The sequence below is a fragment of the Tupaia chinensis genome, unplaced genomic scaffold (genome assembly GCF_000334495.1).
Source record: "Tupaia chinensis unplaced genomic scaffold, TupChi_1.0 Scaffold000270_1, whole genome shotgun sequence".
NCBI classification, from domain to species: domain Eukaryota; kingdom Metazoa; phylum Chordata; class Mammalia; order Scandentia; family Tupaiidae; genus Tupaia; species Tupaia belangeri.
The window spans coordinates 5880885-5892157 of record NW_006159750.1 but is presented as its reverse complement, the minus strand read 5'-3'; the positions used below and the strand labels follow the sequence as shown (position 1 = coordinate 5892157).

The following is an 11273-nucleotide window of genomic DNA, read 5'->3' as shown; positions in this document are numbered from 1 at the left end:
GCACCTCTTCCTCGAGGGCTCCTCTGGCCCTTGGACTGAGCCCAACCAGCCATTTTCCCAGGCTGGGCGAGGCCGAGCTGGAGCAGGGGCCGGGGCCAGCCCTGAGGTTTGGCTGCCTTTTCCCCCTATTAAACAGATATGCAGATGAATGTGTTTGGGACAGCAGTCTTACAGGAGATTCTGGTAACAACACTGAAGCCGGAGGAGTACCTATCCTCCCCTTTCTGAGTTGGGGCTCGCTCAGCTGCTGCTGCCCGCCCACCTCTCCTTCTGCCACCCACATCCCCAAAGTAACTTTTCCCATGACTCACACGGCAGCTTGTGCACTTCTTTTATTATTAAATATATAAAGCAGCTTCCTATTTTTTAAATAGATATTTAAATGACTTTATATAAAATAATTCACCACTTCCAAGTATAAAAACGAAATCTCACAGTACGTGAGCCAATGTTCCCTCTCGGCTTCCTTAGAATAAAGAAGAGGTCCCTGTGCAGGTAGCTGGGGGACACCCAGAGGCGGCTCTGGGCTCCTCCCATGCTGGTGTCACCAAGCGCCCACAAAGAGCTTCTGCAATGGGGTGGATTCGCTGTTCAGACTTTTACAATACTACACATTTAAGGTGCAGGGGGAGGGGAGGAATGCCTTTTTTCTGTGTTTTTTTTTTTCTTCCATTATTTAAATACATGTTTCCTAGCATCAAATATAGAGTCCGTGACTAGAAGGATAAGCCCCACATGGAATTTTCCACAGCCCTTCTCTTAGTTATCACACCAGGACAGGGTCGGGGGTGGGCAGCGGCCCCCACTTTCTTGGGCAGGAAAGAACGGTCACAGGCCCAGTGGCCAGGTAGGGCAGGGTCTCTCAGTAGAGGGCCCAAGTGGCAGGAGAGGGACACAGCAGCACATAGGGACCAAGGGGCACTGCCCATTGTCTCCCACTGCCCAGGTCTCAAAACCTCTATCTCCTGACTACTCCCCCACCCTGGCTTCCCTGGACAGAGATGGGGAGGGGGTGAGAGCTGGGGGGACTGGGGAGAAAGAAAGGCCAGAAGAGGGAGGGAGTTGGGTGCCAAACAGGTGGGGCTGGAGTGCGGCAGCCCCAGGGCTCCTGGCAGGGACGACCTGCTCAGGCCCAGGTGCCTGCCATGGCAGGAGAAGGAGACTGGGCTGGGGGGGCACAAATGTGACCTCTCTCCCCAGTCTCAGAGGCACACCCATGTTTCAAAGACCCATTTGCAGTCAGAGCTCTCCCTGGCCCCTCTCTGCCTCTGCCCTCCCTTCCCTTCATCCCTCCCACTAGTCACTTTCTTCTTGGGAATGTCAAAGTGCAAGATGCAGAAACCTGGGTGAACAGCACAGCCTAGAGACCGGCTCTGGCTGGCAGCCCGGGCAGTTCTCCCACTCCGCTCCACCCTGGGGAGTCAAAGGCTGGGTCAGGAGGAGGTCAGGGCTTAGGGGCTCCCTTAGTCGTCAGGTGAGGCCAGCTCAGCGCAGGAAGCCGGGGAGTGGCTGGATGGGTGGGAGGATGGACGGATGGATTCAGCAGGCAGGTTCAGTCTTCACAGTGCAATGGCTTCCTTGATGAGCGGAGCCTCTGCCCGGCCTCCTGGAGAAGCTCTGGCAGGGGGAAGAAGAGGCAGAGGCCAGAGGTGGGCCCTCCTTTGGCATCATGAGCCAGGTCGAGCAGGTCCCGAGGGCAGGGCAGGCCTTCCTCTTGGCCTGGCAACTGGCAGAGGGCACTGATGCGCAGGGAGTTGCTTCACAGTGCAATGGCTTCCTTGATGAGCGGAGCCTCTGCCCGGCCTCCTGGAGAAGCTCTGGCAGGGGGAAGAAGAGGCAGAGGCCAGAGGTGGGCCCTCCTTTGGCATCATGAGCCAGGTCGAGCAGGTCCCGAGGGCAGGGCAGGCCTTCCTCTTGGCCTGGCAACTGGCAGAGGGCACTGATGCGCAGGGAGTTGTAGACCCTTTGGGCTGTCAGCAGACTAGCAGGCCCAGAGGCCTTCTCTTCCCGTCTTCTGGGCTGCACGCCTTTACGGGAAATCAGGCCGACGCCGACCCGCCCTGCCAATCTCAGGCTTCTCTCTCCAGAGACAGGTCCCTGCCTGTCAATGTTGGGATCCCATGGCATCAGGCGGGTCCTCTGGGCGCAGGGCTCATCCACTTCTCAGGCCTCCCCTGCTCTCCCTCATGCTTCAGGTGCCAGAGGGCATGGAGGAGAGTGAGTGAAGGGAACAGCCCTGAGGGAGAGGGTCCTGAGCGGGGCTTGCAGCCTTCTTCAAGCGTGGGAGCCTCCAGGGCCCACAATAAATAGTGGCAGCGAGGGGAGGGGGGGCATCCTCCAGCCCTCTCTCAGTCAGTTGAGGGTCCCAGGGTTGAGGCAGAAGGGCCCTGGCCTGCTGCTCTAGTCCAGTGCTGGCAGACAGACACTCTGGTGGAGGCCACATTCCCAGGAGGACGGCTGGAGGGGGTGGTGGTGGACGCCCTCATAATGTCTCCTCCCATGGAGAGACTGTCTTGTGCGCCCAGCTGTAGGGGAGAGAAGGACAGGCTGGTCAGCTGAGTGGGAGTGTGGGGAGGGTTGCTGAGGGCATGGGGGTGGTGCCTGCGGGCTCTGGGCCGTGCTGCAGGCAGGATTTCCTCTCTCCTTCCTCGCCTTCCCAGCCACCCCGGCCGCCCACAAAGGAGCAAGGCAGCTTTCCTTGGCAACAGCCCAAGCCTCTGGCCAGACTGACCTCACCTCCTACCTCCTCCTGGGGAACCGGGGACCATAGGGGGAGCTCCTGGGGCCTGGTGGAGGCCCGAGCGGGGGGCCGGGGACAGGGGTTGCTACTCCAGCAGATTGGTCTGACAGGGAGGGCAGGGAGCACTTGAGTGTCCCTAGCCCTCTCCTCAGGCAAGACTCTCACTGTGGAACCGAGGGTGACTCCTCTAACTCTAGCAAAGAAGACTTCCCATTTCCACCCCTACGGGGCTCATCCCAGAAGGTCATCACAGATGATACTCTAGACAGCAGGGCAGAGGAAACTGAAGAGCAAGAACTCGGGCCGAGAGGAAAGGGCTAGAGGCAGTGCCAGGACGAGGAAGCCCCCGCCCTGCCATTTGGCACGCTTAAACCCTCAGCAACCACGCCTCCCAAATGGTCCTGGGCACTTGTCTCCTGCATCATCTGTGGGAGTCAGGGCCCCACCCCCTCTCTGCCCCACCCCCAGCCTTGTCCCCTTGCCCAGCATCCTCAGAACGCTTTGTTCCCAGAGCAGAAATCCCCTGGACCACATCCAACAGTTTGACTTTGGACCCCGTGGAGTCTCCCTCCCTAATGTCCATAGGCCCTACTGGCACAGCCCATGATGGGTAAGGAGGGAAGACAGGACCACAGCGTCTGGCTCCCAGCCCATTCCCATGCTCTGGAGAGGACAGAAGGGGGAGCCATAAACTGGACCTGAGCCATGCTAGGTACAGTCAGGCCACAGCCCTGCTAGGGGCCCAGAGGAAAGACGGACCAAGGCAAAGGCAGCCTATGGCCCCTGCCTCTTAGTTCCTTGAGTTTGAGGGTGCTGGTGTCTGAGATGTCTGTGGCTATGCATCCTCTCTTAGTCTCTCAGGCTCTGTGTCTCCCTTTGTCACCTCCCTTATCAGAGCAGAGGTCGATCTGGGGGCTGGCACTCAATCCCCCAGAGGCTCAGGGTGCCTGGCCTGTGGACCACCATATGGCTGAGCCCACTGAACCACGTAGGCCTGGGTTTCCTGTGCTGGGTCTCCTCTCCAAGTGAAATCTCGGGAGAGAGGAAAGCTTGAGATGGGCCTGAGAACAGGCAAGCAGGAAAAGAGGGGGCATATAGATGGGATGGATGGGGCAGAAGGCCAAGACCACAGGGGTGGGGAAGGCTGGCACAGCACTGAGCCACTGAAGTCCCCAGAGACTCCCTCCTCTGCTTCCCAGTCATTCTCATAGCCCTGCCCAGGCCCAAGCTCATTCACTCGCCCATCTTAGCCCACCCTACTAACGAGGCAGACCCCAGGGTTCCAGCTGTGTTAGGGCTTGCTCTTCAGTAAATAGGTTCCCTGGTTTCAAGCATTTGTCAGATCCCCTATCTCTCCAGGAGGAGCCCAGACCTGCCACTCTGTACATGGGAAGGCCCTAAGGCACTCGCTTGCATTTGGCAAAGGTGACAGGAAACCAATTGGGACAGCTTGGCTAGTTGGCCAGCCAGCCAATTAGCAAATCAGTAAGGCCATCAGCTCACCAATCAACAACTAACCAGTTAGATAGTTAGTTACCAACTAGTTAGTTAGTCGACAGGTCAACCAGTCAATCAAAGTTGATTAGTTAGTTGATTAGTTAGCTGGTTAATTGGTCAGCCAGGAGGCTGGTCACTTAGAGACAGCTGGTCAGGGTCACTGGGTACGCCCTCCCTGAAACCAGTCAGTCAGCATTTATTGAATCTGTGACAACTCTGGAGAAGCCTTCTCTGTACTAGAGCCCGGGTTGGAAAAAGAAACACTCAAAAAAAGAGAAAGACATTTCCTGCCCTCAAGGAGCTTACAATCTTCTTAGGGATGTGGAATGTACATCTACACATATAAAATAAGCTTTTAAAAATGTGTAACAACAACATCCGAATAAGTGCAAATCAATATAGTATTAACCAAATACAAAACAGCCGGTGGGGCACGAGCTGAAGGAGCAAGAAGAGGGTGGCAGAGACCATCGGGAAGGCTTCCTGATGGACGGATTGTGGCCAAGTGGGAGGAGGGCAGGAGGGCATAGGTCATCTGGGGCTAGGGAACCAGGGCCGAGGAATAATAAGGGTCACATCTTTGTAAACAATGTGGGCAAGGACAGCTCACTGATGTGTGGGAGACACAATTGGGGGGCTATGAAGATGACAGAATTAGAACTTAAAACAATTTCAATAGGCTTGGGTGATGCACAGAAACCAAGGTGGTCTTAATAAGGGTGTATATGGACTCCTGCACTTGGGTTAAAAAAGTTAAGTTGTCCAAACACAGGATGAGAAGGTCTGACGTGACACAGGTTTATGGGAGATGGAACTAGGGGTTTTAGCGACCACGAGCTCAACATATGACAACGGTATGATGCGGCTGTTAAGCTAAGGCACTCTGGGTCAGCAGGGTAGAAGAGCACTGTCCACATAAGAAGGTTACAGTCCCACTGTACTCTGAGCTGGTCGGACAACATCTGGAGTACTGTGTCCAGGGCTGGGCGCCACACTTTCAGTGGGACAGTGACAAACGAGTGTGTCCAGGATGGTGAGGGGTCTGAAAACCATATCATATAAGGAATGTTTGAGGGACTTGGCCACACTTAGCTCACAGCATACTTCAAGGGGACATGAATAACCGACCTTAAACATAGGAGGGAGGGCCGGTGTGGAGGGACAGGGAAGCCAGTTTTGACTCACACGAGGAAGCCCTTTCTCCCAATGCTATTTGAAGGTGGCATAAACTGTGACTAGACAGGGAGGGAGCTTGCCTGGAAGTGGGAGAGTATGACCAGAGCTGGTTGACTCCCTGCTGGGGATGCCGAGAGGGGTGGGCCCCCTGAGGTGGGATGCCGGGCTCCAATTCTAAGGTTCTCTGGCATCATGATTCTAAAAACAGGGGGGTAGAAATGACCTTGGCTGGGAGTGGTGGAGGAGAGCCAATGGGGAGCAACCTGGCAAGAGCCACATGGTCAGGCATCTACTGGATGGGCTTAGAAACCAAGCTAGGGGTGTGGGGTTTGAAGTGGCTGGCCACGCAGAGCTACTAAAAATTCTCCAGGAGGGCAAAGACTGTATTAAAGCCATCTGCGAGAAGAGGATTTTGGTTGGTTGAAGGTGGCAATAAGACTAGATACCCAACGTAACAGAGCTTGGCCTCAGAGGTGGGGAGGGACTGCAGTGGCACAGGAGATCTGAGGACCCAGGAAGGAAGGGGCTGGTTGATTCTGGTGATGGGTGGAGAAGGGAGTCGGAGAGGAGGGAGTCAAGAGTCTGGGCCTCAGGGCAGTGGTGGTATCACCAGTCAGTGGGGTGAGTGGAAAAGGGCGTAGCTCATTTTAAGTGGGGGAGAGATCCAAAGGAGAATCTTACCTTAGAATTCCCTCTACACTGGCAGTTCCATCTGTCTGTCCTCCTCCTGGGTCAGGGGGCTGCAGGCAGAGCACAGGGCTGCCATAAGACTTCAGTAGGGGCAGGGTTTTGGGTGGCACCCTAAGTTTACCCCCAGCCTCAGAGTTAGAAGACCTAGGACTTCCAACTCTAGGAAGAAATCAGGAAAAGGCCCAGATATCCAGGACAAAGGCGAGGCCCTTGCTCCTGTCGCCCCATCTGAGCCTACAGCTCCATTTCCTCAGAGTAGGTAGGTGAAGGCCTCCCCCGGGCTGCTGAGGCAGAGGGAAAACAGATTCCAAGCCAGGCCCCAGTGCCTCCCAGAACCCCACCCAGCTCTCACCTGCCCTCAGGCTGCTCCCTGGAAGAGTCCACTGTCTGAGGCTCTTGATGGCTCTGGAGATGGGAAGAGCAGACCCACTGAGAGTCTGAGGGAGGGCTGGGACAGTAGCCCCATCCCCAGGCCAGGCTGCCCCAGGTAGTATTGAGAGTTGCAAAAGTCCCCACAGGTATCCAGAAGTGGAAATTAGCCAGAGGGCCAGGGGAATCCAAGTGGCCTCCCTGATGCCTTTGCCCCAGCTCCTCTGCCCACTCCCTGCAGGCCATCTCCTAGTGACCTGCAGGCCCCGGGCTCTGTGGAGCTCCAGTGTAGCCCCGCCCTGATGCCCTCACACAGCGGTTCTCTCCTCCTTGTCCCCTCTAGCTGTTGTCATCCTGCCGTTGGCCCCGTTCCCTTCTGCACTGGTCCCTTCCCACTGCCTAGAGAGTCTGAGCCTTTCTGATTCTCGAAGCAACATTCCCTTCAGCCTCAAGCAATCAACTCAGTCCCTCAAGAACCCAGGCTGGACCTGAGTCGTCCTCCCACCTGTACCCCTGCCAGACTCTGCCCCTGCCCACCACCCCCTCCTGGAGTCTCCTTACCCGCCGCCTCCGCCTGTAGAATAGGAGGCCACCGACAGCCAGCAAGACCAGGATGATGCTGGGCACCAGCAGGTGGAAGACAAACCCTGGGAGCAGGGGGTCGGAGGGTCCCACGTACTGCCTCTCATGGCCTGTGTCAGTCAAAGGAACCGAGTTAAAATGGGTGGGGGGCCTGGCCGCCCGCTCACTTGCTCGTCCTCCTTCCAGCTCTGCAGGGCTCCTCCGATCCCTGGTGCTCCTCTTGCCCTCCAGCTCCATGAGGGGCAGCACGTTGCCCCAGGAGGGGCTTCTGGAAAGCCTTGGCTGAGCAGAGAGGGTGGAGGGCTGGCTGAGGCCTTGGGGGTGTAACGAGGAAGTCCTGAGAGAGTCTGGATCCTGGCGGTCTCTGGGCTGGGCAGATGAACGGTCTGTTTTCCCAGGGGTGTGATGCCAGGCCTGGCCAGTAGGTCTCACAGGCCCCACCTTGGGCAAGACGGTGCCAGTTACATCTGATGGCCGTCGGTCCTTTGCTGATGCCGGGAGCAGAGAAGATGCTGAGAGGAGGTCGCTGGGTCTGGCAGTCTCTCCTTGGATGATGCTCCCTCCCAGCTCAGAGGGAGAGGGCTCCGTCCCTTGGGGTACAAGACCCTCTTGAGCCTCTCCAGATGCCTCTTCTAGAGCCCAGTCAGGACCCAGTGCAGAATCAAGAATGCTCTCAATCTCAGGGACAGTGGACGCCACAGAGGGGAGATGCTGTGGTGAGTCGCTGGTGGGGCTGTCCTCGACACCTGGGGTCTCTGGTGACTCAAGGCTCTGGCAGGTGCTCCTAGATGGTCGCTGCTTGGCACTGCCCGGGTCCACCGTGTGAAGAGGCTGCTCACTGGGCAAGAGGGTGTTGCCCTCTGTCCCCTTGGAGTCAGCCCAGGTCAAGCCAGCCATGGGGGCTACGGAGGGGGCGAGGGGCTGGTGAGGGGAGACAGAGGCCAGGCCACTGCTAGGGGTGGCTTTGGGGTACAGGCAGTTGCAATCAGGCTTGGTCACCACATCTGAAAGAACCACAGAGAGGGAGAGAGAAAGACGGGGAGGAGATAGAGTCACCAGCCTCCAGCACAGCTTTCCCAGAGGGGTTGGGGAAGGGGTCTGGCAGGGATGGGGGTCCCCTCATCTCCTTACTCAGCCCTGGGGCTGAGGAGAGGACAGGACTGGAGTGGATGCTTATGACACAGGGCTCAGGCAGGGAAGGTGCGACTTGCAGGGTCTCTTGGGCAGAGAGCAGAGAGCAGGGTTGAGATGCACAGGCTGGGGCCGGGGTGGGAGACCAGAGAACAGTCCATACTGGGGTTCTAGCTGGCCAGAGGTCAATCCAGGGGTGAGCGTCCAGGCCAGGAGATTGAGCAGTGGCCTCCCAGATGAACACAAGACACCCTCAAGCCCCAAAGACACTGGTTTCATGCACAGCCAAAAGCCCCATAGCCACAGCCATGGGCAGAGACAGACCAGGGCCATGATTGGAGCTCTGGAGACGGAAGCGAGACCGGACTTGGCCATTGGCAGGTTGCAGGGCCTCAGCCCTGCCGTGGAGAGCAAGGTTGGACGGAGAAGGGCACATGTGGCACAGGACGCAGAGACGAGGACACGCAGAGTGCACATGTATGCAGCTGAGCCAGCACTGGGACAGTTTGAACGATGCTCAGACTTCACATCCAGGCTGGTCCCTTGAGGGGACACCCAGGGCATCCTGGGACTTCTGGAGCCAGAGTATCCTGGTGATTCGCAGCAGGGCTCCTGGACCCTGGCTCCTAGATGGGGCATCCGCTGTCTCCACAGAACCCCCCATACGTTCAGCCAGCTTGCAGAACCCGTAGGGAAATTTTTTTGGAAAGCCTCCGTGCCTACAGGGCTCTCCGTGAGGGGCCCTGATACATTCCCTAACCTCACGGGCACCAGCATGAGCCTTCTTGATGCTTCCACATGCAGACATACGTAGGTGTGCATGCACACACATGTCAGAAAAGACATGTGCTTGGACCCTGGGGTCATGAAGCCACATATGTACACAAAACGGACAGGTCTACACACACAGGAGCACGAGCAGCAGCAGCTAGCTGCCTCCTGGGGGGCCCTCCAGCCTGCCCCATCTCCCCTGCCAGCTCCCCACACACACACCCTCCCCTGCTACCCACTCACTGGCCCTTTTGGTGCTTACCTTGGCTGGAGCATTTAGCAAAGCTGTTGTTGCAGTTCTTGCTGAAAATATTCCAGTCCTTTGTAAGGAGATTCTTGGTTTCATTAAAGACATTCTTGATCTTCTCCAATAGCTGGAGGGGTGTCTCATAGAAAGTTCGGACACAGGCCTGGAAGGGAACAGGGCCTTCTTTGGTGAGCATGACCACTGGCCCCATGTCTATTCTGTTCATCAAATTCCTCGGCCTTTCTCACTTTCGTATTCTTTCCCCTTATTGTTTCCACCCTTGCCTCTGCTCTGGTTTACAGTGGAACCAGTTCCGAGGTTGTGAGCCCTGTCATTTATTCATGGATCCATTTGGTGGCTATTTATATGCCAGACACATGGTCATTAAATCAGATAATGCAACGAACAAGAGAGAGGTGCTTCCCGGCTGAGCTGGACACGGAGCCCTGCAGGGGCACTGGTGCAGGAACTGAATGAGGCTTCAGAGAGAATCTCCCCGAGGAGCCCACTGAAGGGTGAGCAAGAGTTACCCCGGAAAAGAGGTGAGATTGGAGAGAGTTGGGTAGGCTGTAAGGACAGACAGCATGGGTCAAAGGTCCTGAGGCAGGGAAGAGCATGAAAGCTCCGAAGACTGAAAGGAGGCTGGTGCCACCGCAGTACTGCCTTCTAGGAGGAAAATGGGGAGGGACGGGGCTAGACAGAGCTCAGCAAGGGCCAGGTCCTGCAGGGCCTTGCTGGCCATGTAAGAACGTTTCCTTTTCGCCGCACAGCAAAGTGACAACACCAGGAGGGTGAGTGGGGAGATAGGCAGTGGCAAGGTAAGAATTAAGTTTTAGAAAAAGCATTTTGCCAGGGGACAGAGAATGGCATGGGACAGGCCACAGGGGATGTGGGCTCTTGGTCAGGATTGCTGTGTCCTGGAGGGAGGGCTGGGACACCCAGTCCTGTCCACTGAGCTTGTCTCGTCTCTTCTCATCACAGGGCCCAGGCTCCCCACACCCCCTGGAGCTGAGAAGCTTCCCCCTCCTGGATTTCCTCCCACCTCTGGAGCTGCTCCTTCTCAGCCTCCTCCTGGGCTCCCCTCTTCCTTTGACTTCTAAATGCTGGCCTTCCTCAGGGTTCAGCCCTGGGCCCACTTCTCTATGCCAGGCCATGCCACCCATGCCCCCCACGTCATCTCTGACCTACTTGCAATGGCAAGGTTTTCCTTAAATTGAGCTATCCAGGGCAAAACTATGGGCTCCACTGGGCTGTGAGGTCCTGAAGGGCATTGCTGTGTCTTTGGCCGTGCAAACAGTAGGTCTTTAATAAACGTGATCAGGGCAGTGGCCTGGGCTTTCAGTGAGAAACCCAGGCTCAGCTCCATCTCTGCCAGTGGGGTGCCAACGACTACACTTTGTGGTGTGGGCTTATCTCCTCATCTGTAGAGTCAAAATAATAACCCTGCTAGCCTCCGAGACGCCGGGGCGATTATAGGACAGATGAGCTGGCCCTCTCTTGCCATCATAAACCTCCCTCATAGCTCACCTCATACGTCACAGGAATCATCAGACACAGGGCCCTGACGACCACCTCTCAACGGAGGATGCACCTTCCCTCCTAAGGAGCTCTGGATCCCTCCCCGCTGTCCTCTCAGGGGACTTTAATGATTAAAGTTCATTTATTTCTTTCTTCCATTAATGAGAGAGAAAGAGACAGCACCCCCAACAGGATCTTGATCCTGCTATCCACCCCCCACCTCACCCAGCCCCCATCATGGGCATGTACATGTCCGGCCTACTCAGGGAGATTGCCAGATGTGAGCCCGGAACCTTTCCAGAACCTTCTCCTGTGTGTCAGCCTCAAAGAGTGTCCAGTTTTTACCACTGCACCACCATCTGGCCTGTCTTCTTAGGAGACTCTTGTGGGGGACTAGCTACTCTGGCTTGAAGCTCCTCGGCGTCCCTCCCCCTGGAGCTCACCCCTCGGTATTCACATGTGTTCTATGGAAGGAAGACATATCACTATCAGTCATGGGTGGGGTGGATTCCTGGGCCATGCTCAGACCCCGGGAATCAGCATCTGGGGCTG

General features: G+C 56.6%; 1 protein-coding gene across 3 annotated transcripts in view; it reads right to left on the bottom strand.

The window, feature by feature from the left end:
- Positions 1–1764: 1764 nt before the first annotated feature.
- CSF1 (colony stimulating factor 1) overlaps positions 1765–11273 on the bottom strand; it is a gene marked incomplete at its 5' end in the record, with an annotated part of 18202 nt that continues 8693 nt past the window's right edge. Inside the window, 4 exon segments of one of the 3 annotated variants that reach the window (XM_014588212.1) lie at positions 1765–2525; positions 6095–6153; positions 6456–6508; positions 7034–8058. In XM_014588212.1, the coding sequence (XP_014443698.1) occupies positions 6108–6153; positions 6456–6508; positions 7034–8058 (1124 nt within the window). 3 annotated transcript variants of the gene reach the window in all.